Here is a 27,398-nt window from a genome sequence, read left to right as displayed (position 1 = left end):
CAATGGGCAGCTGGCTTCCAAGAGGCAGAGCCAGCCCACTGCGAGGATATGTTTCCCATTTTAACTCACATTCTTTACTTGCTCCCAGCCCTGCCTGATTTCAGGCCCATGTAGATTTATATCACTGAACTCATCTGAGACTATAAAATGACTTTGGGTAAGTGATCAAGGAGGTGGGAAGCCAGCATGGCAGGAATATTTGTAGCATTTGGCTTCTTTGGAGGAGGAAAGTACGTGCTCAGAGAGGCAATTTGTTGCCGCTGGTTTAAGGCTTTGATGACCAAAAAATTGCCGAGGCCAAAGGAACCTGAAAGGTCATCGATTCCCGTTTCTCTATGTTATAAATAAGAAAAATTAGGCCCCAAAAATTGGGAGGTTAAGAAACTTCACCCAGCACCCACAGCTAGGTAATACACACAGAGCTAATAATGGAATCTAGGTTTTCTGGACGTGGGCCAGGACACAGTTGTGCCCTCCTCCCTAGCACAGGCCACTCCTTAACATTTGTTGAATAAGATTGGAACTTTCCGTCCAGGCACATGCCTGTAATCCCAGCACTTTGGGAGGCCGAGGCAGGCGGATCATGAGGTCAGGAGTTCAAGACTAGCCTGGCCAACATAGTGAAACCCTGTCGCTACTAAAAATACAAAAATTAGCCAGGCATGGTGGCACGTGCCTGTAGTCCTAGCTAACTGGGAGACTGAGGCAGGAGAATTGCTTGAACCTGGGAGGCGGAGGTTGCAGTGAGCCAAGATTGCACCATTGCACTCCAGCCTGGGTGACAAAGCAAGACTCCGTCTAAAAAAAAAAAAGATTGGAAATTTCCATCCTCTGCAGTAAGCATTAACTAACTCTGCACTAGGTAACACTAGCAGCTGCAGAGCTATAAACGTGAACTGATACAGATCCTGCCCTTTCCATGCTGAAGAGGATGATTGGGGATTTGTGGCATGTGCTTAATAGTTATATTGAGAGGTAGAAAACGATGGAACATGTAGAAAGGGCCATGGGGGCAAGGAGAAAGGAGAGACTTTCTCCAGGTCAAGGTTGGGGAAGACAGGTAAAAGCATGATGAAGAGGGGACGCTAGCCCAACTGTGTAGATGAACCAACCTGCCCACTCACAGCAGCGCTCCTGACTATCGGGAAGGGTAAGCACTGGTTGAGCTAACCTGGGAGACGTGGAAGCCCTGGCCAGGAATCTGCAAGAGAGAAATGATGCCATCTATCTTGGCTCTAAAGGGATATGGGTGACCACATGAGCTTCCTTTCATCTTTTAAGGCCTGTGGTCCTGAATGGAAATCAGAGTCAATAAAGGAGCCCATCTGTGTGGGCTCTTAAGGATGAAGCCCATGTAGGCTGTTCAGGCCGGGTGCCCAGCCGAGGGCAGGTGCACGAGACTTTTCGTACCTCCACCTGTTGGCTGTGTGCCCATCTAAGTTTCTATGCCCAGTGTGGCCCCTGGCGGTCAGCTGTAAGTCCCAGATGAGGCATCTCTTTTCCCTTTCTGTGCCATTAACCTCTGCCTGCAGCCCCTGCCCCTCCAACCTGGAGAGCACCCTACAGCACCAGAAGGAAATGTCTCTGATTGCAGGAGCGAGACTTGGAAGCGCTGGTTAAAAGGTTTAAAACAGACCTCCACAACTGCGTAGCCTATATTCAGGAGCCGCGGCTGCTGAAGGAGAAGGTTCGAGGTCTCTTTGAGAAGTACGTGCAGCGAGCAGACATGGTAAGCTCAGCCTCCCCTCCTGCCACGCCCTGACCTCCGGGGTCTCCTTTCCCTCGCTGAGAATCTCTTGGGCCCCGTCAGGTGGAGATCGTAGGGCTGAACACAGACCTGCAGCAGGAGTATGCCCGGCAGCGGGAGCACCTGGAGAGGAACCTGGCCACTCTGAAGAAGAAGGTGGTCAAGGAGGGCGAGCTGCACCGCACAGACTACGTCCGCATCATGCAGGTACCTGCACGCTCCCCTTGGCCCCTGTGGAGGCCAAGCCATCCAAGATGAGAGATCCCATCAAGGGTCCCTCTGAGACCACCTGTCTTCAGGGCTCCCCAGGTGTCTGAGGGCCCAGTAGCTCCCCCTAAAGTCTTATTTTGGCTCCTCTCCTCTGAGCTCGTTTTGGCTGTGACTGTGGCTGAGAGCTCACCTAGGAGGTTTTCTAGGCACTTCCATGCTGCACCCCAGCCTCCACCCCACCAATGCCCGCCTCCCTTCCCCACATACCCGGTTCCTCTTTTCTACCCCATCTTTATCCAGACCACACCGGTGTCCTGCCTCACTCCTCTCATCAGCCCCTTGGCCCTCTAGACCTTCATCCACGTCATCTTAGCTCTCCTGAGCCACTCTCCCCTCTCTCTTCTATTCCCAACTCTCATTTCACCTGACTTTGTTTTGCTCCTTTGTATTCTGCTACCCATATCTCGTGGCCACACCTCACCTGATTTTTCTGGTGCCTGAGGTCCCTGCCCTTATCTCTTGTGTCCCAAGTTAGCCACACCCTCCCAGAGCTGGCTTCACTCTGGTTTAATAAGCGCCTCACACCCACCTCCCTGGATCCTTCATAGGCCGTTCAGAGAGCCTGACACCATTATTGCCGCCTCCACACAGGCATGTTATCAGGACTGCCAGTCGGGATTCTTCTGCCAGATTTCTGTTTGGGTCTCAGTATCATCGGAGGCAATTAATGTGAATTAGTATCAAAAGGGAACATCAGAATCACATTTATAAAGCACGTTCCTTTTTATGTTCACATTTCTTTAATGCCGTAATTAAAATACTGGAATGAGAACAGGTTGCAGTTAGATTGAAACAAACCAATTCCCAGCTTGGCCAGTTCATACACAGCTGGGCAGAGCGCACTGTGATTCAGGCCAGACCCAGGCAGGCTGGTCTCATGCCATCTTACGACCAGTCCCTGCTGAAAAGCAGCCAAGTCCATCTACCCTTTGCCCTACTCCTTGGCCATGAAAGCCATCGGAGGCCCAGAGATGGAAGTGCCTCCAGCTGGTGGAGCCCTGAGACACCAGCAGCCGCACACCGAGCCACTGCTTAGGGCCTGGAGTGCCTAGAGCGTGGAGAGCCCCCTGGGGCTCTGGAGTGCAGCGAGCAGGGAAGGGAAACCAGGATGACAGCAGGACCAGTTGTCAGCTGCTGACATCACTGAGCACCCTCTGTGCCCTGTCACCAGAGCACAGGCCTGAGGAACTGGGTCCTTCTCTCCATGCCAAGCAGCCAAAGCAAACATCGATGTAGGAGAAGGAAGATCAAGGCTAGCCAGAGGGTGTGAGTGTCAGCATGAGGCTGCTGGGGCGGGCATCCTGTCCTCTTCTGCTTCCCCATGCCCCGGAGGGTGCTGGGCCAGGGTGGGGTAGAAAGCAGAAGAGACCCAAGCGGGCCTCCTGCCCGGCCCTGCCACTCCGTGATGACTGGCAGAGGGAGCCATCAACAAGTGAGGTCCCTGGAACAACATTTTCTCCAGCAGCATTGTAACCTATGTGCTAGGGAGTCCTGTGGATCCAAATAAGTAACTCCAGCAACTGCAGGGAGTAAGGGGCCCAGGGTGGGGGGGGTGTGGCAGGGGGTGCAGGTCTCCGGGTCCCCACCCCTTCAACCGGAAAGAGACTGCTTGCTGCTAACAGTGGCGCTCTTTTTGTTGGAAAAAAGTCTGGAAGATTTAAAAAAAAGAAAAGTTTTCAAAACCACTGTGCCGACCCTGGTTTACCCTGCTCTGCCACTCCTCTGCCAGCAGACCTTGGGTAAATTCCTTAACTCAAGGAGCCACCTTGCCTATATGTAAAACAGGGAAGAAAACACCAACCTAAGAGTGGGGAGTTCCTGCAAGATTGAATGGGACAACCATATGAGGCACTAGGCACTGGCCTGGTACAGAATAAGTGCTCAAAATAAAGGCAATTTCCAGCCGGGCGCGGTGGCTCATACCAGTAATCCCAGCACTTTGGGAGGCCAAGGCAGGTGGATCGCGAGGTCAGGAAATCAAGATCATCCTGGCTAACATGGTGAAACCCCGTATCTACTAAAAATACAAAAAATTAGCCGGGCGTGTGGTGGGCACCTGTAGTCCCAGCTACTCTGGAGGCTGAGGCAGGAGAATGGCATGAACGTGGGAGGCAGAGCTTGCAGTGAGCCGAGATCGCACCACTGCACTCCAGCCTGGGCAACAGAGCAAGACTTCGTCTCAAAAAAAAAAAAAAAAAGGCAATTTCCATCCTCTTCATCCAAGCAAAGGACCTATCCAAGAACCAAGGTAGAAATCCAGTGGGAAAGTCTAGAAGCCCATCACAGGATAGGCCACGGGTGCCTGTGGACTGCAGGTGGCAGGGGTGGAGGGTGGAGGGTGGATGGCGCAACTGATTCCAGACCCTCAGTTGGTGGCCTTGGTGTGTGCTGGTTAGGAACTAGCTGGACCTCATCATCAGTTGCCATGGCCCTGGCACTTCAATCCAAAAAGGCTGAGGAAGGCCGCGGCAAACATGGCATCTAAGAGTAACTCATTAGAAAATAACAGAAAATGAGGTCACCATCTCATTTGTATATTCAGACAGGAGCTCAGCCTCCCCACTCCATTCCTCAGCACACTGGCAGATATGAAAATAAGAGTTGCTATGAGATACAAACATCTAGGACATGCATTTTATTCATTCAGTACACATTTTTTGAGGGCTTCTTGTACAGCAAGCTCTGTGTCAGTCACTGAGGATTCCAAGATGAACATGATGGTGTTTCTATTCTCAAGGAGTTCATCATTGGGAACCTGGACCAGATACAAATAATTACTCCTCAACTCATTGTATGCAGTGCTGTGGGCTCATCCTGGAAATGGGGTTCAGTGATGCCTTCATGACTTGTGGAAGGTTTCTGGGGCAAGGGGCATTTGAGCTGAGCCTTGAAGGGTGAGTAGAGGTTGATCATGGAACAAGTCAGGGAAGAGACTTCCAGGCCGTGGGAACAATCTGAGAAAAAGCAGAGAAAAGTGAGGCCTGTGAGGTGCTTGGAGACCCAAGAGTCCACGAGAAGAGAGTCCAAGTGGAGAAGAACCCACTGAAATGGTTGGTGGCTGAGGGTCATGTTGAAAAGGGCCTCCATGCCATGCCAAAAAGTACAGTTTGTCCTGTAAACAGGCTCCACCCAAGGTTTCTTAGGTAGGGGTGTCTTTGTTTTGAAAAGACAAAACACTCCATTGGCAAGGTGGGAAGACTGGTGGGGAAAGAGGCAGGTGGCAGAAAAACCCGTTAGGAAATGACTATCATGTTAAGGGTAGATGAGAAGGACTTGGAAAGGGGAAAGTTGTGGTGTCAAAAGGCATTTCAGAGTAGAAATGACAAATAGAAATGTCAGGTTAGACATGGGAGGAAGGTTGAAAGAAGGGAGAAGGATTCCAGGATGGCTCATTTGTGCAGTTAGGCAGATGGTGAGCCCACTAACTGTGGGTTCCAGAAAGATGTCACCGATGCAAGGATTCCAAGTCCATGGAATAAATCTGTTGCCTGCTTTTTCCAGGCTGTGAGGTACTGCCATATTCTAAAGGCATCGACTCAGGCCATGCCATTAGGGGGTGCTGTAGGCATTCCCTTCTCTTCTCTGCTCAATACGGAGGTCGGAAAGACCTGCCAGGGTCATCAGTCAGTTCCAAAGGCCAAAGGCAGTCCTGGACAGCTTGGCAGAGCCCCTTTGCTTAGAAAGCTTTTTCCATAAACAGTTTCACATCCCCCAAGACTTGGCACATTGGTGGACCCCTGGTCAGATTTCCTCTGCAGCTGTGTAGACCTGGGTGGGGGTTTGGAGGACTGGAGGGGATTTTGGAGGTCAAACTGATCAGGGAGAGATCACGAAGAGAAGGCTCAGCAAACCCATTGAATTCACATTTTTAATTCACAAGGCCATCCAAAGCATAAATGGTTGACCTCAATGTGACCTCGGGACCCCTCAGAACACAGGCCATCCCAGAAAACATTTTGCAGGTAGCCCAACTTATACTTATTGGAAGTGTCCTTGGCCATCATACTATGTAAGGTATTGGAATGGAGGTGACATAAATGTGAGGGGGGACAGCAGAGCCTGGAAAGCAGTAGTCACGGAGGAACAGGGCACTCTGGATGGAGGCACAACAGGGTTCAGACCCCAGCTCTACCACTGAGGTATGGCCTCAGTTTCCTCACAAGGTTGGTGTAAGGATGAACTGAGGGACTGTATGCATGCTGTTTGATACATTTGCAGTGATCCAATCAACCCTTGGAATTGTGGTTACTCTTATTATCGTTATCATCAAGCTCTTCCTGCCTTAGGTTCTGCTTGCCGCCTCCTGGCTCTGGGCCTGGAACACTCTTCTCCTCTGTCTCCCCTGGGGAGATACACTGTCACACTGGGTTGGGCCCCTGCTTCAGCCTCTCATGGCAGCTCTGCAGTGGAGCCAAGCGGGACCTCCCACGTCTGGCACAGTGACCAGTGTAAGCTTTCAGGAACTGGTTCTTAGATTACTTTTCTTAAACGAACAAGTGAATGAATGAGTGAATGAATGAATGAATGAATGAATGAACAGAACAAGAGAGTCAGGCTGCACTGAGTGATGGGCCTCAATCATACTCCAACAAGGATCAAGCTCTGGAGACCCATTTAGGTAAGGGAGCATCATGAAGATGTCAGAGGTTGGCAGGGGGGTCAGGAACAGGCATTCACAGCAACAGGTACCAGGAGCCGGAAATCCCAATCACAGTGACAGGGCTGTAGAGGGTGGAGGGGGTGGGGAGAAACCAGGGCAGGGCTCCACTTGCCGGGGGGCCTTTACATCAGAACAAGGGAGAGCACTGAGAGCTGGTGACAAACCAGCAGGAAGGATGAACATCGGAATCAACTCAGACACAAAATCAATAGGACTCAGTGACAGAATGGATGGAGATGACCAAAAAGAGGAAGCAACTAAAGATGCAAACTGTGAGAGAACTCGAATTGTGCTTTCAGTTTCTAGTGCTTATTCTGATGATTATTATTGAGTTATTTAATGAGGATCAGGAGAAGTGAAGCTTAGCGAAGCCTACTGAAAGGAGAAATGGAGAGAGACCTCAAGCAAGAAAGCTTCCCCCTGTGGCTCTAAGACCTTCCCTTCTGTTCTGGTCTCTTTCACCTGTCCCTTATCCCTTGGTTTGTAACTTCCTTATTAGTAAGAATCTCATCTTATTCGGTTTGGTATCCACTGCATTAGTTATTCATTTTCTCATCCATTTCACAAATACTTATTGAGCACCTCTGACATGCAAGGCAGGGTCAAAGGTCCATAACCCAATAAATATGTATTGAATTGATCATGTCATGATATAAAGTCTGCAAGGAGAAGGTCCATGGGAGGATCTAGCAGAGTTTTACCAGGCAGCATCTGGAAAGGAAATGCAGGAAACCTATCACTGTTATGAGACAATTTGGAACTGTAATGTTCCCCACCCTCCCTCCCAAACTGGGGAGACCAAAGAATGACAAGTCCAGCTTAGTGAGTAGATGAGTTTATTTAGGTCTTCCAAGTGGGACACTCCTGGGCAGTAGCAGGACAGCTCTAGAGACCTGCTTTGCCTCACATCTCTACGCTGCTTTTAAGCTAATTTTCTGGCTCTTCACCTACTGTGTATGTGCCATGGGACTGTTTTCCTTAGTAGGTTTTCAGATATCTTCTAGGATATTTGGATTCTCAGGGACACCTGCTCCACAGCTGGGCAGCATGGCCTTGACTAACTGCCTGGCCTCGAGGGGTCAGACAGTGAACATACACCCTTAAGTAACCTGTTGGGGAACCCATCACACTACAATCACCAAGGCCTGGGTTGGTTAAAAGGGTAAAGCATTCAATGGAGAAAACATCCGACTCAGAAACACAAGTACAAATCCTAGCATGAAGAACGAGGGGTTGACAATGAGGACTGGGCATTTCATCCGAGACAGAGAGAATTTCATTACTATAAAGGAACACTTGAGGCTGGGTAATTTATAAAGAAGAGAGGTTTATTTGGCTCACAGTTCTGAGGGCTGTACAGGAAGCATGGCACCAGCATTGCTTCTGGTCAAGACCTCAGGAAGCTTTTACTCATGATAGAAGGCGCAAGAGGGGCAGGTGTGTCACATGGCGAAAGAGGGAATAGGAGAGGAGAAGGGGCCAGTCCCGCTCTGTCGCCCAGGCTGGAGCGCAGTGGCACGATCTCAGCTCGCTGTAAGCTCCGCCTCCTGGGTTCATGCCATTCTCCTGCCTCAGCCTCCCGAGTAGCTCGGACTACAGGCGCCCGCCACCACGCCCAGCTAATTGTTTGTATTTTAGGTAGACGGGGTTTCACCATGTTAGCCAGGATGGTCTTGACCTCCTGACCTCGTGATCCGCCTGCCTTGGCCTCCCAAAGTGCTGGGATTACAGGTGTGAGCCACCGTGCCTAGCCGGGGCCAGGTTCTTTTAAAACAAGTAGTTCTTGCAGGAATGACTAGAACAAGCACTCACTCATTACTGCGAGGATAGCACCAAGCCCTTCATGAGGAATCTGCTCCCATGACCCAAATACCTCCCTCTATGCCCCACCTCCAACACTGGGGATCAGTTTTCAACAGGAGATTTCGAGGAGACAAACATCCAAATTATATTGTAAGGAATACTGAAATTAAGTAATATACTGGAAGTCTAAAGGTGTAGATCTGTGCTTTAGATGAAGCATTTCTGGAGGAAAAAAATCGTTGCGGTGTCTCTAGCCCGACCCCTGCTCCCTCTTGGGCTCCACAGGTACCTCCCCACAGCAGAGGACCGTCTGTCACAGCTCAGGGAGAACAGTGCTTAAGACCATCCTGTTCTCTGGGCTCTGACTCCGTAGCCACCACTCGTGAGATAATGTCCCAAGTAGAAGCACAGTTTGTTCCTGGCACAGGTCCATTTTATGTAGATTTGGCCTGCAACTGCCTTTTCTGGTATGTAGACCCTCAGGTGCTTTGCAACTGAAAGTGTGGTCTGGCCTGCAGACCAGCAGCAGCATCTCTTGGAAGCCCAGTGCAGGATTTCAGGGCCCATTCCAGACCTATGAGTCAGAGGGGCATCTAACAAGGTGGTCAGGTGATGTATTTGTATGGTCATACACGAGGTACTGCTGTAGACAAGCTGACTACTGTGGCTGTGGGCTCTAAGAGCAAAGTGGCCAGTCTCTTTGGGCCCTTGGGGATGGGGCTCCTCCTTGGGGTACTTGTGCTGGGCATGAAATGGAAGGCAGAGATTTGAGGTATGGGAAAAGAGGAAAGAGACTGTTTGGTCCCAGCGTGCAGCGGCTGCACCACCTGGCCCCCAGCAAGCTTCATCCTCACTCCTGTCAACTCCCCTCCTTTCACTCTGCATTCCAGTGATGCAGGACTGCTGCAGGTCTCCCCCACCCCCATCAGCTGTGTCACATTCTGTGCCTTTGCTTCTGCTGTTCTAGTTGTCTGGGACACCCTTTACCCTCTCCTTGGTGACTCCTTCAAGCCTCAGCCCATGGGTCAATTCCTAGGGATCCAACCTAGTCATTCAGGCAGAAGTAAGCGTCTTTCCTCTAGGCCCACTCCTCCATCACAGCAAGGTGGCCACCATGCTAAACTGTACCCACACCCCCCACTAAACTGTAAACTCCTCAAGAGTAGAAGCTAAGATTTACTCTCTATACTCTAGGATTCACATAGTATCTCCATAATATTGGATGACTACATTATAGGTACTCAATAAACGTTTATTAGATGAATGGTTGGATGGATGGATGGATGGATGGATGGATGGATGGATGGATGGATGGATGGATGGATATTTGTCAAACACAAATAAGAGAAGTGAGCTTCCAATGGATGTCGCAGATGTTAATTATCCATTTACTTTTCTGTTTTACTCACTAAATAGCATGCTGCTAAGGGCAGACCATATCCTATTTCTGTTTGCATTTTATGGACTTACCAGATAGCCTATAAATGTGGGTTCAGCAAATGAATGAAAAATGAATGAAGTATAGCACAGTGCTTACGAACTCTGGAGCCAGACTGTTGGGGTTGGAATCCTGACTCTACCGCTTGCTAGCTGTGTAATTGAGCAAGTCATATACCTTTCTGTGCCTCACTTTTCTCTTCTATAAAATTGTGATTATAATAACAACCCAGCCATAGGGTTATTATGATGCATTTAAACTCATATAAAAAGTACGTGGAAAAGCATTGTTGTTGCTGTTGATGTTGCAACAAGCATGGGTGGATGTGAATGGTGCTGAGTCCACCTGAAAGTAAGTTAGCTGGTTCCTTAAGAGGCTGAGCAATAGGCTGGAATAAAGGCTCAGGCTCCAGTAGAGGATCCAGAGTTCTGGATCCAGAACTAACCCTGCCCATTCCCCATACACTCAGCCCAGGAGGGTATGCCCTGTGCCCACTGACCACTCATCCATCCACACTCCCTCTCTCTTCCCCCTTTTCTGCAGGAAAATGTCTCTCTGATCAAGGAAATTAATGAGCTCCGCAGGGAGCTGAAGTTCACTCGGTCCCAAGTCTATGACCTTGAAGCAGCTCTGAAACTGACCAAGAAAGTCCGACCTCAAGAAGTTTCAGAGACAGGTAATATCACCAGTGGCCAGGGGACATGGGCACTGGGACGAAGGGATTGATGGCAGCTGCAGGCAGGTCTCCCTTTGGCTTCCTTCTATATCAGGTCACATCTACACATGGCCTTCTGGGATCCTGTCCGGGGCACATGCCTGCTCTTTGAGGAATCCATGAGAGCCTTCCCACACTCAGACACACACACAGGTCCACAGTCCCCTGGCTGACATCCTTGAGGTTAGCTACGGTTCAGAATGCAGACTCTTTCAGATTTCAGAAAGCGAATACTTTATATAACATTCCCAGAGGGGTCTGGGGCAGTGCCCTAAAATCAAACACTTTAGTATTTCTGTAGTGACATATGAATATTCACACTAAGCTTCCTGAATTTAAAAAAGCACTCTGTTTTTAGATCTTCTTGCATTTTAGAATAGTGAATAAGGGATTGTGAACCTGTACAATTAAAATGAAGACAAAAAGCAAGATGAGGAGCTATTTAAAGGAAGAGGGGAAATAATTACATAAATATTAAATGAGTCAGTTACTGCAATTATATCCTAAAGTTCCTTTGAATTTCTGATGGCCAAGGCAAAAAAAGAAACAAAGAAATATGATCGTTTATATCGTGCTCATTGTATGGCAAAAGGGAGCTTTTTTCTGGAGAAACAAACGTTTCCCTGGCAATAAATTCTCTGAGAAACTTACCACATGGATCCTTACAAAAGGAATGTGGAGTAACAATGAACAGCCTTTAATTACATATGCCGCTTTCAGGCCCCAAAGAAGCATTTTTGAAGTATCCACTCCTTATCTGGAAAATCAATAAAAACCAAGGGATTAAGGCATCTCTATGGCAAATTAAGCCAACATGGTTCGAGTTTTTGTTTTCTGGTGGTTTACATTAAGGAATAGAGATTAGAGGCTTGAACTGAAACATCCCATAGCTATAGATTGGGTCTCTGAAGTGTCAGTTGTCTCTTGTACCATGGTCACACAAGATCATGATGGGGAAAGGTGGCTGAAAGGTACACAGGAACCTCGTACTATTTTTGCAACTTCTTGTTAGTCTTCAACTATATAACTATATATATTTAATTACAAAATTAAATATATATATAAGATTTTATATATATGTATATAATTTTGTTATCTTGTGCACTTTTGGCTAGGGTTGAAGTTGAAACAAGAGTAAACCCTGAGTAGTACCTGAAGTGGCAATACCAGGCCTATAGGGTTGATGTGAGAGCACAGCGTGTGTCATAAAGACTGAGATACTTGGGGCCGGGTGCGGTGGCTCACATCTGTAATCCCAGCACTTTGGGAGGCCGAGGCAGGTGGATCACAAGGTCAAGAGTTCGAGACCATCCTGGCCAACACAGTGAAACCCTGTCTCTACTAAACATACAAAAATTAGCTGGGAGTGGTTGCCCGGGCCTGTAGTCCCAGCTACTCGGGAGGCTGAGGCAGGAGAGTCACTTGAACCTGGGAGGCGGAGGTTGCAGTGAGCCAAGATCGCGCCACCACACTCCAGCTTGGACAACAGAGTGAGACTTCATCTCAAAAAACAAAAAACAAAAAAACAAAAAACCTGACATATTTGACTTCTCAGAGGTGAAACCATCTTCTCTTGAAAATAAAGCACAGATGTGAACAATTGCAAAACTTCTCTTAAAAAATGTTTCAGGCCGGGCGCCGTGGCTCACACCTGTAATCCCAGCACTTTGGGAGGCCAAGGCGAGAGGAACGCTTGTGCCCAGAGTTCAAGACTAGCCTGGGCAACATGGTGAAACCACACCTCTACAAAAAATTCAAAAATTAGCCGGGCATGATGGCACATGCCTGTAGTCCCAGCTACTCAGGAGGTTGAGGTGTGAGGATTTTAGAGTAAAATTGATCACCTGAGCCTCAGAGGTTCAAGGCTGCTGTGAGCCATGATCACGCCACTATACTCCAGTCTAGGTGACAGAGCAAGACCCTGTCTCAAAAGAATATATATAAAAAAGTTTTAAATATGTCCAAGTATCCTAACAAATACTCAGTTGAGACCTCCTCAGGATGCCATGTGATATAGCCAGATTCTTCATATTACTATCATGGAGATTTCCAGACATATACAAAACTTGAGAGAGAAGTCTAATGAATTCCTGTGACCCCAGTCCCCTACTTCAACAAATATCAACTCCTGTCACTTGTGGTTCATCAACATACCCCCACACCCACCCAGAAGCCAGAGTGGTGAACCTAGAAGAAATCTAATGTATGCTACAAAAGGCTCAGGAATGATCAGGAGCAGATATCTCTGGAGGTGGAAGTGAAGGTAGGGCTGAAAACAGAAAAAAATCTGTTTAAGAAGCTGTTAGATCCACCTACTATCCAACACAGTGGCTAAAAACAGACCCACATCAAGTCCATCATCTTGAAATTTCAGAACACCAGAGTATAAGGAAAAAAAATCCTCCAGACTTCCAAAGGAGTTAAGGAAAATTTTTATACAAAGGATCAAAAATCACAGTTACAGGATACAAAATCAATGCACACAAAAAAAGTTGCAATTTTTATATACTAACAATGTACTATCCAAAACGGAAATTAAGAAAACAGTTGCATTTACAATTACATCAAAAAGAATAAAATACTTGGGAATAAATTTAACTGAAGAGGCAAAAGACTGAACACTACAAAACATTGCTGAAAGAAATTAAATACCAGTAAGTGGTGGATTGGAAGACTTGTTGTTAAGATGTCAGTACTGCCCAAAATGATCTGCAAAGTCATTGCAATCCCTGTAAAAACCTCAATGACATTTTTGCAGAAACAGAAAAATCCATTCCAAAATTCATATGGATTCTCAAGGTACCCTGAATAGCCAAAACAATCTTGAAAAAGAACAACAAGGTTGGAGGTCTCATACTTTCTGATTTCACAACCTGCAACAAAGCTATAGCAATCAAAACAGTGTGATACTGAGAGGTGACACCTTGCTGGCAGTCCTCACAGCCCTCGCTCGCTCTCGGTGCCTCCTCTGCCTGGGTTCCCACTTTGGCGGCACTTGAGGAGCCCTTCAGCCCACCGCTGCACTGTGGGAGCCCCTTTCTGGGCTGGCCAAGGCCGGAGCCCACTCCCTCAGCTTGCAGGGGGGTGTGGAGGGAGAGGCACGAGCGGGAACCGGGGCTGCATGCGGCGCTTGCGGGCCAGCTGGAGTTCCGGGTGGGCGTGGGCATGGCGGGCCCTGCACTTGGAGCAGCCGGCCGGCCTTGCCGGCCAGGACAATGAGGGGCTTAGCACCCGGGCCAGCGGTTGCGGAGGGTGTACTGGGTCCCCCAGCAGTGCCAGCCACCGGCACTGCGCTCGATTTCTCGCTGGGCCTTAGCTGCCTTCCCGTGGGGTAGGGCTCTGGACCTGTAGCCTGCTGTGCCTGAGCCTCCCACCCCCTCCGTGGGCTCCTGTGCCGCCCAAGCCTCCTCAACGAGCGCCACCCCCTGCTCCAGGGCGCCCAGTCCCATCAACCACCCAAGGTCTGAGGAGTGCAGGCGCACGGGGCAGGTCTGGCAGGCAGCTCCACCTGCAGCCCCCGTGCAGGATCCACTGGGTGAAGCCAGCTGGGCTCCTGAGTCTAGTGGGGCCTTGGAGAACCTTTATGTCTAGCTCAGGGATTGTAAATACACCAATCAGCACTCTGTCTCTAGCTCAAGGTTTGTAAACACACCAATCAGCACCCTGTGTCTAGCTCAGGGTTTGTGAGTGCACCAATCGACACTCTGTATCTAGCTACTCTGGTGGGGCCTTGGAGAATATTTGTGTCTAGCTCAGGGTTTGTGAATGCACCAATCGACACTCTGTATCTAGCTACTCTGGTGGGGACGTGGAGAACCTCTATGTCTAGCTCAGGGATTGTAAATGCACCAATCGGCACTCTGTATCTAGCTCAAGGTTTGTAAACACACCAATCAGCACCCTGTGTCTAGCTCAGGGTTTGTGAGTGCACCCATCGACACTCTGTATCTAGCTGCTCTGGTGGGGCCTTGGAGAACCTTTGTGTCGATACTCTGTATCTAACTAATCTGATGGGGACGTAGAGAACCTTTGTATCTAGCTCAGGGATTGTAAACGCACCAATCAGCGCCCTGTCAAAACAGACCACTGGGCTCTACCAACCAGCAGGACGTGAGTGGGGCCAGATAAGAGAATAAAAGCAGGCTGCCTGAGCCAGCAGTGGCAACCCGCTCGGGTCCCCTTCCACACTGTGGAAGCTTTGTTCTTTCGCTCCTTGCAATAAATCTTGCTACTGCTCACTCTTTGGGTCCACACTGCTTTTGTGAGCTGTAACACTCACCGTGAAGATCTGCAGCTTCACTCCTGAAGCCAGCGAGACCACAAGCCCACCGGGAGGAACGAACAACTCCAGACGCACCGCCTTAAGAGCTGTAACACTCACGGCGAAGGTCTGCAGCTTCACTCCTGAGCCAGCGAGACCACGAACCCACCAGAAGGAAGAAACTCCAAACACATCCGAACCTCAGAAGGAACAAACTCCAGACGCACCCCCTTAAGAGCTGTAACACTCACCGCGAGGGTCCGCAGCTTCATTCTTGAAGTCAGTGAGACCAAGAACCCACCAATTCCGGACACAATACTGGCATAAAAACAGACATACAGACCAATGGAATAGAATATAGAGGCCAGATATAAACCCTCAAATATATGGTCAAGTGATTGTCAACAAGGGTACCAAGATCATTTAGTAGGGAAAGGACAGTCTTCTCAACAAGTAGTGTTGGGAAAACTGGATATACACATACAAAAGAATTAAAGTAGACACTTACCTTACACCATATACAACAATTAACTCAAAATGAATCAAAGATCTAAACAGAAGAGCTAAAACTATAAAACTCTTAGAAGAAAGCGTAGAGGAAAAGCTTCATAACATTGGATTTGGCAATTATTTGGTGAATGACACAAAAAGCACAGGAAACAAAACAAAAAATAGATAAGTTGTTTGTGAGATTTGCAGCAATGTAAGCAATGCAGGCATGTATGTGAGATTTGGCTCCATACTAAATCTGTCATCATGCTTAATTGTATTAAAAACCTGAACATATTTTGTTTTCGAGTACACACATGAAGGCCCATCAGTGATAAACAACTTGAGATTAAAAATTACTAGAAAGTCTCACTTTTTTTATTACTACTTAATTCAAGTGAATGTCACTTTAAATTAGTTTGAGAGAAATTCTAATCAATATAATTTCCTTAAGGACAAGGCCAATGTTTCCTGAACATTAAAACTTTGTACCCATATCACAGTTCTTCTTCATTAAAGGAAAAGATCTAAAACCAACACAAACTATTGATTCAAGTGACTCACACTAGAAACAAACACCACTCAAACAGTTCCACTTTCATCCACCTCTCCAAACAACAATATATAATGTACTATTTCTGTTCAGAACTTATAAAACCCTTCCACTAGAAACTAAAGAACATGGATGATTTTATACATATGCATACACAAGCAAAACACAAAGGAGAACAAACAGCAAACAAATAAAAATTAGAAGCAAAACGAACAGGAAACCAACCCCAACTTTTCCCCACTCAGTCTACCCTGGAGACTACCATGTTACCCAGAGCCCAAAACACCACATGATGAATATTTTATTCTTCATACACAATTCAATATCCTTAAGTCCACCAATATCACCATACATCCTGTGCAATCAAATTCACTCTAGGTACATGATCTACTAGTAAGTACTCCAGTGCCAGTACTATTCACGCAAAACAGCAAACATAGTGTGAAGCAATACAGGCATGTATGTGAGATTTGGCTTCACACTAAATCTGGCTTCATGCTTAACTGTATTAAAAAAGAATTGCCAAACTGCCAATTCATTTGTTTAAAATATTTCTTATTTTACCTTCATCAAGACTAAGAATTTTAACTATGAAAGTGTTAATTATCCAAATTTCTCCAATTCCTTATAAGGTTTTAAAGAATATTTTATTATCTAAACTTTCTAATTTCTCTGTATGTGCAAAGAAACAAACAAAAAAAAACTACATGTGTCTTACACAGACCATGTGTGACATACCTGAGCTTTCCATCCAGTCCCAGATTTTATTCTTCATTTTTCTTTAAAGAACCAGTCATTTGGCCAGGTGCGGTGGCTCATGCCTGTAATCCCAGCACTTTGGGAGGCCAAGGAGGGTGGATCACGAGGTCAGGAGATCGAGACCATCCTGGCTAACATGGTGAAACCCTGTCTCTACTAAAAATACAAAAAATTAGCTGGGCGTGGTGGCAGGCGCCTGTAGTCCCAGCTACTCCGGGAGGTAGCTACTCAGCTACTGAAGCAGGAGAATGGCGTGAACCCGGGAGGCAGAGCTTGCAGTGAGCCAAGATTGCACCGCTGCACTCCAACCTGGGTGACAGAGCAAAACTCTGTCTCAAAAAAAAAAAAAAAAACCAGTTATTTTGCTCCAGGACAAAAATTCATCATACAAAATTCTTTCTCATACAAACTTACTGTCTTCTCTTTATAACCTTCCTTACCAAAAAATATATCTTCATATCCATAACTTTCTTCACATCTCTCTCCCCTACCTTGTTTTATAAAAAAATTTTCTTTCTTTTTTTTTTTTTTTGAGACAGAGTCTCGCACTGTCACCCAGGCTGGAGTGCAGTGGTGCAATCTCGGCTCACTGCAAGCCCCGCCTCCCAGGTTGACACCATTCTCCTGCCTCAGCCTCCCTGGTAGCTGGGACTACAGGCACGTGCCACCAGGCCTGGCTAATTTTTTTTTGTATTTTTAGTAGAGATAGGGTTTCACCGTGTTAGCCAGGATGGTCTTGATCTCCTGACTTCGTAATCTGCCCACCTCGGCCTCCCAAAGTGCTGGGATTACAGACGTGAGCCACTGCGCCCGGCCATAAAAAAACTTTTCATGTCCATAATTTGAATTAACTTTTAATAACTTCTAAATTAGACAAAATTATTTTTTTCTCACTAATAACATCTTTTAGCCCATTTCATATACAGAATTATATATTAACTATAATTCTTATCCTTAATAACCTTAAATTTTAGTGAAACCCTAAAAAGCAAGAAATCCTGAACTATCAGATATGAGCATTTTATAGATGAGAACAATTCCACAACTTTTAGAAACATACTTCTCCATATCATAACCTTTTTTTTAATTTTATTTTTTGAGATGGAGTCTCACTCTGTCACCCAGGCTGGAGTGCAGTGGCGCAATCTTGGCTCACTGCAAGCTCCGCCTCCTGGGTTCACGCCATTCTCCTGCCTCAGCCTCCCGAGCAGCTGGGACTACAGGCACCCACCACCACTCCTGGCTAATTTTTTGTTTTTTTGTATTTTTAGTAGAGACGAGGTTTCACCGTGTTAGCCAGGATGGTCTCGATCTCCTGACCTCATGATCCACCCGCCTCGGCCTCGGCCTCCCAAAGTGCTGGGATTACAGGCATGAGCTGCCGTGCCCAGCCCATAACCCTTTCTTATTTGGAAATGACCCAGATACCCAGATAGCCAATGAGCATCAGAAATAATTTTAAGATTTTAAGTTACATAAAAAGTTTACCTAAAACATTTATCCCATTGACATGTATTTGGTTTCTTCATTTTTAACAGTTTATCTAGATTACTTCTGAAAACTGAGGTATTAGACAAAATTATACAAAGTTAGTTATTTCCTTGTTAACCATTTCTTTTTTTTTTTTTTTTTTTTTTTTTTGAGATGGAGTCTTGCTCTGTCGCCCAGGCTGGAGTGCAGTGGCGCAATCTTTGCTCACTGCAACCTCTGCCTCCTGGGTTCAAGCAATTTTCCTGCCTCAGCCTCCCGAGTAGCTGGGACTACAGGTGCACGCCACCACACCCAGCTAATTTTCTTTTTTTTTTGTATTTTAGTAGAAATGGGGTTTCACCGTGTTTGCCCAGGCTGGTCTCGAACTCCTGAGCTCAGCCAATCCGCCCACCTCGGCCTCCCAAAGTGCTGGGATTACAGGTGTGAGCCACTGCGCCCGGCCCAACCATTTTCTTAATAGCCAGTGAAATCAGGTGCTCACCTAAATAAGAGCCTCAAAGTTAAATACATAGGTATTTTTGCCAATAACTCAGAAGATTCACCTAACAACATTAAATTAGTCTCATCTGTCAAAGAAGGCATGCCAAGATCATTTTGTTTTGGCTAGATTAACAGCTTTATAACCTATTCCAAACACTGAAACCTCAAAATATCTAGCAGAGACGTATATAAAACCCAAACAAAAATGTATGCTGACACTTTCATTCTACCAATAATTTTAAAGCCAGTTTGTTTAGTAAAGATTTACATAAGTCACGTGAACTTGAAAATTGCTTGGACTTTTTCACTTAATGTATGAGTGCTCTTTTACTTATAAGCCAATTTGGTAGACACAACATGTAACAATAAGTGTACATACAAATAAACACATACAAGTAGACACACACACAAATGAAAATCCAATAATTTTACCTTAGAACTCTAGCCATGAAATGCCAATACAAGCTTACTGGTTTTACATGGTTATACGTTGTTTGCCCCAATAGTTAATCCAGTGAAGAATGTGAACCAAAATTTTGGGTAAAGCAGTGTCCATGGCAGTTTGATTTTTAAAGGCCAAACTTCCCCAGACTCCAAAGAACACTGGGGCTAAACAGCACCGAAGGAAAACATCACATATTAACCAGGCCCAACTCTGCTTAGAACAGCAGCACAAAAGCCTGGATCCATGCAACTCCATCCCACTTTTCCATTCAACAGCAAAGTCCAGATTCCAAACAAGATTGGGGCCAAATAGCATTGCAAAAGAATATCAAGTTGGCTAAATTCTGATTTCCCATGACTATATCAAACACACACAATCACCAAAACACTATCCAACTGCTGCAGCAACAAACAAGCCCCTAGTGTCCAAACTGAAACAGCCAGGGTGCTCCCTTTCTCTACTGGTTGGGCTTGATTGACCTGCACATGGAAATTCCATAAAGAATTTCCCAAAGTGAGAGGAGCTGATCCCACTGTCTGGTACCCAAAAGAGACACTCACTTGCTGGGACACAACACACAATTACAAACAAGTCCTCAAGAGTGTCCATATTGAAACAGTCAGGGTGCTTCCCTCTCAGTCAGTTGGGCTTGTTCCACCTACAAATGGAAATTTCTTTAAAATTTTCCCAAATTGAGAGAAGCAGATGGTGCTCACCTATCTGGGTACAGATGTCAAATTTCAAAGGCAGTTCTTCCAAGGCAATCAGGAACAAAGTTGGGGCTGGCTGTGGCATGGCCAGAGAGAGACAGAAATTCACCTCCAGCCAAAATTAGGTGGGCAGCTGCTTAGGAGGGCTTCTGAGACTCCCAGCCCACAGCAACCGAGCTGCCATGAGCAAGACATTCCCGGTCAAGGAAACAAAATATATTGCTGAAACACCAGGAGTTTGGTCAAGGTCCTGCTGCTTGCAGCATAGAGAGCCAATCACTGGGAGGACAAGTATTACCAAGGAAGAAGACTTTAATCAGGTGCTGCAGCCAAGGACATGGGAGCTCAGTCTCAAATCCATATCTCTGACTGACTAAAACTGGGGGGTTTATATACCAGGGAAGAAATGTTATAGGGGTAAGAAAACAAGAAATAGGGAGGGGCCAAGGGCCACCCAGCGCAGTGATCTGGTGAGTTTCAGTTCTTTGACATTTCCTTTTTAAGGAGCCTGAAGGTCCTTTCCTGAAGAACAAACTCAGATAAAACAAATACAGGTTTCAGGCTTTAAGAGCAGAAGGGTCAATTTCTATGTTTATTCAAAAACAACTGTCTATGGAACTATTGAGACAGTTTCATTAGCAATATGGACATATAAAATTTCACAAATGAAAAAACAAAGCAATTATTAACTTTAGAAAACACAAATTATTGTATAGAAAAGAGAAATGAATCATTGTATACTACATGGCTCAACTGTGACCAGCAGTTATATAAATCATAATTAAATTCTGACTATTGATCTACTCAAAATTAGGAGGATGAAAGGATGGGAATTTGCGGGGGCAGGGGAGGGTGCTGAAGGAAAGCTAAATCCTCGTCTTTCGTAGAGAGAAGTCAATAGAGAATACCTAAAAATGATAAGTCAAAGAAGCAATGTAAGTACATTAATCAAAGCAGAGTATAGAAGTAGATATCAAAGGAATTAGCTAAACTAATTGAAATTGTTGCCTCTGAGGATTGAGAAATTGAATGGAATGTAGAATAAGAGATACTGTTATTTGTAATAAGCCTTATAGGGTTATTTGACTATAAGCATATATAACTTTCATAAATAAATTAATAAAATATTAGGAAAACCTTGCTTTCCTTCCAGTTTACTATTGCAGGCACATTTTTATTTTTCTCCCCTTATGCATATGGGAAAACTGACAAGGATATCTGTTTTAAAAACAAAGAAAAAAAAAGAGTCAAAGCAAAATAGAACGAATTAAGAAACCAAAGGTTGACTAGAGGAGAAAACTTATCTTGCATAAGAAGATGGGTTAGAAACTGTTTGTGTCAATCTTGGCTCTGGATGAAGGAAAGAAAAAACTTCAGACAAGGTCTCTGCATGACAATTTCTAACCAAAAGTCCCTACTCAGACAAGTTTTAGTCTAGAATTTGCATTCAATTTGTGGCTCAAGGCGATCTTGGCTGAAAATTTACCTTAAAAGGACCCCACAGTAGTAGTGTCCCTAGGCCCCAAGCAGAAGCAAATGCAAATTTTCTCTGGAGGAGTACCTTTTAAATACAGGCTTCAAAGAATTCCCATAAATAGTGTTCTGAGGAACATAAGCTCACAATCAAAAGTCATTAAATACTTGAAAAAATAAACGACCAGAAGTGAAAATCAACAAAAAAATCAAACTACAGAATAAAACCAACAAAGACTCATAGCTAGTATGATTATTAAAATAAGAAAAATTCATGTCTGAAAAAATAAAAAAGGAATTTGAAAATAAGACAAAAAAGCAAAAGTCTTCCAAAATTGCATAGGCAGATTTGAAAAGGAACCAAGTAATACTTCTAGAAATGAAAACTATTATAATTAGAAGCTCAATGGACAGATTGAACAGTAGATTAGACACATCTGAACGGGGAATTTGTGAGCTAAAAGAATAAATTGCCCAGATTGCAGCCCAGAGAGATAAAGATACAGTAAAAGACAAAGAGGAGAGAGTGGGATAATGCAGTGTATGTCTAATTGAAGTCTGAGAAAGAAAGAATGAGGAGAGGCAACATTACAATAAGGCACAGCCAAGAGTTTTTCCAGAATTGATGAAGGATGCCAATCATCAAATCCAGGAAGCCCAATGGATCCCAAGCAGGGCGCAAGGGACAGGAGGACAGGGCAACTAGAACACTGAGGGCACTGTTGGGAAGATGGAGGAAGAAACTCACTGGGGTCTAGCTGGCCAGAAAAGGGAGTAAATCTAAAAGGAGCCAATTTGGTAGGCAAGAAATTGAGTTGTCCAGGAAGAGAGGATTCTCAGTTCAGTCCAAGATCACGTGTGTCATGCATAGAGCAGTTACAGCAGTTGTGGTCAGAGAACAGTGCTAGAGTGAAAGACCTAAAGCATGGCATCAGGGGAAGCCACAGGAGTGGGTGCTGGCATGGCGTGGAGGCCAAGGTCACTAATGCTGCAAGTTCAGCCTTGTGGGGCAGGGGTGAGCCGTGGACCCTGGTGGACACTGCCATTGCCCAGGATGATGCCAGCATCTGAGACAGGGAGGATGACTCAGGGGAGAAAGTCCTCAAGGAACAAGGTATGAGTGGACACACCTGGAGAGGCACGAAGGGGTCTGTCTCCAGGAGCAGGGGTTTTGCACAAGGAGAAAGACTGGCAGTTCAGAAGCCAACATAGGTCAGGAGAAGAGTGCCATCCTGCTAGGATGTGGAGAATGGGAGAAGGGGCAGCCTCCATGGGTGGGGGCCTCTGTGCAGGTGGATCTGGGGGCTCAGGAGAGGGGCTGGGCTGGGGTTGTTCTCAGTATTCACCTCATCATTCTGAAGTATGCTGCTTCACTTCGCCATCTCTCTGCGAGACAGCAAAATGGCTTATCGCTGTACCTCCAGCATCTGGGATTGAGTGCTCCACAGTAGGTGCCCAATAAATGTTTGAGGAAGCAGGGAGGGAGGAGGGGAGGATCGGCTCTGCAGCAGTGCAATGGACAGGCCCACGTGAGTCCTATTGTCCCTTACAGAGCCCAGCAGGGACATGCTCAGCACGGCTCCCACCACAAGGTTGAATGAGCAAGAAGAAACTGGGAGGATCATCGAAATGCAGCGCCTAGAAATCCAGCGCCTCAGAGACCAGATCCAAGAGCAAGAGCAGGTCACAGGGTTCCACACCCTCGCTGGAGTTCGACTTCCTTCCCTCTCCAACTCCGAGGTAGACTTAGAGGTGAAGACCAACTGACCGCCTCTGGTGAGCCATCTCCAGCCACAGCCAGAAGAAACACAGCATGTCTGTCCCCAAGCCAGACTTGCTGTTGGAGTCTGTATGGTCCCTGCAGCACTGACCCCAGCAACCTCTTTCTCTTGCCCTGGGGAATTTGGCACACAGAATAAAGGTGTTTGCCCACACCTTGTCTAACTTCTGCTTAGCTGGGGGGCCAAGGCCAGAAGAGGGAAAGAGGGGAGGCTGAGGACTGGGGGCTCCGGCTCATCTGAAGCCACCTTTGCTTGTCCCTGTCTGGGCACAGGACTGCCTGGCACTGAGAGATCACACTGGACTTGGGCTCTCCTCTGCCAGCTCAGGCAGGACCAAAGCCTACTCATTCCTATCTCCTTCAGGAAATACAGCGAGGCTTTCTAAGGACTTTTTTTTTTTTTTTTTTTTTTTTTTGAGACGAGTCTCACTCTGTCGCCCAGGCTGGAGTGCAATAGCGCGATCTCGGCTCACTGCAAGCTCCACCTCCCAGGTTCACGCCATTCTCCTGCCTCAGCCTCCTGAGTAGCTGTGACTACAGGCGCCCACCACCACATTGGGCTAATTTTTTGTATTTTTAGTGGAGACGGGATTTCACCATGTTAGCCAGGATGGTCTCCATCTCCTGACCTCATGATCCGCTGGGATTATAGGCGTGAGCCACCGCACCCAGCCACACTCAGCTAATTTTTGTATTTTTAGTAGAGACGGGGTTTCACCATGTTGGCTAGGTTAGTCTCGAACTCCTGACCTCAAGTGATCCACCTGCCTTGGCCTCCCAAAGTGCTGGCATCACAGGCGTGAGCCACCGTGCCCAGACTCTAAGGGTTTTTTTTTTTTAATCTGTGTAAAGAAGAAGGAAAAGATGACAGTAAAATAACAGACATGGAAGTGTTGGAAAAATTCCCCAAAGTCTTACATTATCTGCTGACCCTGTTCTTGGAACTGTAAGTAGAGCCCTGCCCTCATTTCCCTTGCCTCCATGTCATTCTAGACTTGTCATCTTTGTTCTGCAGGGTCCTGCTCTGCTCCTCCATTTCTGGGGTGAGAGAGGATGCACTTCTCCCTCTGGTTATTCCTCTCAGGCCCCATCCTGGGAGACCCAGCCACACACAGGTACCAGGAGAGATAGTTCTTCATGCATGAAAGAGCAAAAGAATATAATCCAATGTCCCTCTCTTCTCCCACCTGCAGAAGCCAGATGCCCCTCTAATACCCAAATAAGAAATATTTAAGCCCACAGTCCCTGCTGGTCCCTGCTGGTCACCTCTGGCTGTCTTAAACCTGGCATTGTCCCATCTTTCCCTAATCACTTTACTGAAACTCTGGGCACTGCTCATCGGTTGACTTTCACAGAGAGCTGAGGCTTGGCAGTCACATTTGGCAAGGTCTCCCAAAGGCTGGGGTAGCAGAAGGAGCATGCAGGCAAAGGCCTTGGAGCAAAGGGCTCCACAGGGTCTGCAGGAGACTCTGTCTGCTGAGCAACAACCCCCACCCAGCCTGCATCCTGTCACAGCAGCCAGCACCTTCCCCCCTGCTGGCATGTTCTTCACATGTACTCGCCCCACTGGGAAGCCAGATCCAGAGAGCAGGGAAGGATCCAGGCACCCCCAGAGAGGTTCAGCTGCAAAGGTGACAGCCCATTACATTATTATGATGGGTAGGTGGGATCTTCCAGGACCCAGATTCCTCCACTCCAAGCTAGCATGTTGGCTTCACCTTTGAAGAAGAAACGGACTTGAAATGAGACCGGGGATGAGGGGCCAGCAGGGGCAGATTGTGCAAGACCTTGAAGGCACACAGAAGCTATGGGCCACCCAGAGGCCAATGCTAAGCCGCTGGGAGTCACCGCCACTGCTCACCAAGCTCTTGCCACATTGGCGTCCTTTCAGTTCGTACAAGAGGCCAAGGTCTTTCCTGCCTTCAGCTCTTTCCACATACAGTTTCCTCTGCCCCCTCTGCTCTTGCCCCCACACCTCACTTTGTGAACTTCTATTTATCCTTTAGATCTCACCTTAAAGGTCACTTCCTCAGAAGGCAGTCCTTGACTCTCTCCCATCTAAACTGCACCCACCGCATCGTTTTTCTTCATAATCATCACTGTAACATGTCTGTCTAGTTGCTTAATACCTGTCTGTCCTTCTAGGAGAGTTCTACAGGGTAAGGGATGCAGTAGCGGACACAAGGGATGTTGTGGTTGCCCAGGTGAAACAGGACAGTGGCTTGGACCAGGATGATGGCAGTGGGGAGGAAGACACGTGAACTCTTCGGACTTAAGGACTGGTGAGGGTTAGCCAAACCAAGGTGCATGGAGCAGGGGCCTGGGAAGAAGAAAAATGCACTAGAAACTGGAGCTTTCCTGAAGACCAGAAGGAAATTCTTAATGGCTAGAACATATCAATATTCAAGTGACAGATTTTTTAACTGCAAAATGTCTTAGAATCGAGATGTCACATTTCACATACAAGATGGACCTTGGTTCGCAGACAAGGAAATGCAAACCAAAGAGGAGTAAAGTGACTGGCACGAAGTCACACAGGCAGGGGTGGGGCTGCAGGCCAGTCGGCCCAGTGACTCCAAAGGTGCTGCTCTTATGCACTGCACTGGAGAGATGCCCAAACAAAACACTATAGGCCAAGTGAAGGTTATAGGAACTTGAAACCCTGAGAGTCTAAATCAGAAGTTAAAGGAGTGGAAATTCCCAGGCTAAGCTAACCTAAGCCTAACCTAAACCTGGATGCTGTCCAGCTGGTAAGGAGGAAGTATGGGCCAAGGGAGGGCCCCACCCTAGCAGAACCTGGCACCTTGGCCAGCAGGTCAACAAGGTCTTTTCTTGGCTGCACAGGGGTGCACACAGCTTCTTGTTGGTAAATGTAGGGCCAGAGGTTCAATCTTGCTTATGTCTCCATGTTCTGTCTTCACTGCTTGCTCCTAATCCACCCATCGGGAGGTATTGGTTCTCTAGTATCCGAGACCTCCCTCTACTTTGTCTATCCAGACTCCATGGGGAAACTGAAGGCACTCACCCCATTGGTGCCCCCTTTTCCTTCACGAGTCTCTTCATCCAGTTTACTGCTTCAGCCCCGACAGTGCTGGAGCGGGCCGAGCAGTCACCTCCTCCTATAAGCAGCCTTAGGGCCCCTGCTGGTCACTCAAGTGACTAGGCATTGGCACACAGACTCCACTCTTGCTCTCCTGGTTGCAGTCCATCATTGAGCTCTAGGTACTCACTCAATTCTGGTGTGATGACTGGTGCCTTTGGGGAGTGCTGTGCCTCTTTGGTATAATAGCCTCCAGAATTCCTCACTGGGCCCTCTCACCTTCTTCTAGAGTTTTGGCATCAGCTGTGGCCAAGCAGTGTGAGCTACCTAGCTGAGACTCCCCTGGTGTCCTGTTATCTCAACACTGAAAAGCCTGACCTACAGAAGGTTCTAGCATCACTGTCCTGCTTCTTATACAAAATATGGCCAGCCATTGCTGGTCCCAGGAGGTACCTGAGGGCCTGGGAACATCTGTGTGCCCAGGCAGGACCCCCTTATAATCATTCCTCTGGATTCGGAGTAAGAAGTGAAAGGGAAGGCATCTTAGGGCCAGGAACGGGGGTTCACTCTTTCTGAACTCCAATGGGGTGAGCTCTTCTAGACCACTGGGGTTCAAGGGCCTACTTAGGCTTCAAGCATGTCTAAGATGTGCCCAGACTGCCCTGAGCTGAGGTAGTAGACTGGGGAGCAGATTTCCAAGAAAATAAGCCTGCTCTGTGCACCTGGAAGCAGGAGGGACTATCATGACTAATCACCTACTATGACCAGTAGAATACAAGAATTTGTATATGTTGCTCATCTACTATGTGTCACATGGTGGGATTTGGCAGGGGCTACAAATAGGAATTAGTGCTAACCACCTACTGCATGTATTAATATATTAAGTGTATTATAAGTGGAACTATGAGAATGTTAGGGAAACACCCGAGGTTTGGTCCAGGTCCTGCTGCTCACCACACAGAAAGCGAATCACTGAGAGGACAAGTATTGCCAAGGAAGAAGGCTTTAATCAGGTGCTGCAGCCAAGGAGATGAGAGCTCAGCCTCAAATCTATCTCCCTGACTAAAAACTAGGGGTTTATATACCAGGGAAGAAATGTAACAATGTGTAAGAAAACAAGGACTACAGAGGGGCAAGGAGGCATCTGGTGCAGTGATCTGGTGAGTTTCAGTTCTCTGATACTTTTTTTGAAGATCCTTTCCTGAGGAAGGAACTCAGATAAAACTAGTACAAGTTTCAAGCTTTAACAGCAGAAGGATCAATTTCTATGTTCCTCCAAAAGAA

The 27,398-nt window shown here is 46.8% G+C and overlaps 1 protein-coding gene across 2 annotated transcripts in view; it reads left to right on the top strand.

Moving 5' to 3' along the window:
• The window catches only part of CFAP57 (cilia and flagella associated protein 57), an 87,745-nt gene extending 64,516 nt beyond the window's left edge, over window positions 1–23,229 (top strand). The window contains exons 20-23 of one of the 2 annotated variants that reach the window (XM_054536692.1): window positions 1,595–1,729; window positions 1,811–1,954; window positions 10,462–10,594; window positions 22,847–23,229. In XM_054536692.1, the coding sequence (XP_054392667.1) occupies window positions 1,595–1,729; window positions 1,811–1,954; window positions 10,462–10,594; window positions 22,847–23,061 (627 nt within the window). In that variant the 3' untranslated portion in view covers window positions 23,062–23,229. The remainder of the gene's footprint in view (window positions 1–1,594; window positions 1,730–1,810; window positions 1,955–10,461; window positions 10,595–22,846) is intronic. The other variant, XM_024252728.3, reaches the window with a different exon arrangement.
• The last annotated feature ends 4,169 nt before the right edge of the window (window positions 23,230–27,398 follow it).

This window comes from Pongo abelii, chromosome 1 (genome assembly GCF_028885655.2).
Source record: "Pongo abelii isolate AG06213 chromosome 1, NHGRI_mPonAbe1-v2.0_pri, whole genome shotgun sequence".
Lineage (NCBI taxonomy): Eukaryota > Metazoa > Chordata > Mammalia > Primates > Hominidae > Pongo > Pongo abelii.
This window is presented reverse-complemented; position numbering and strand designations above follow the sequence as displayed.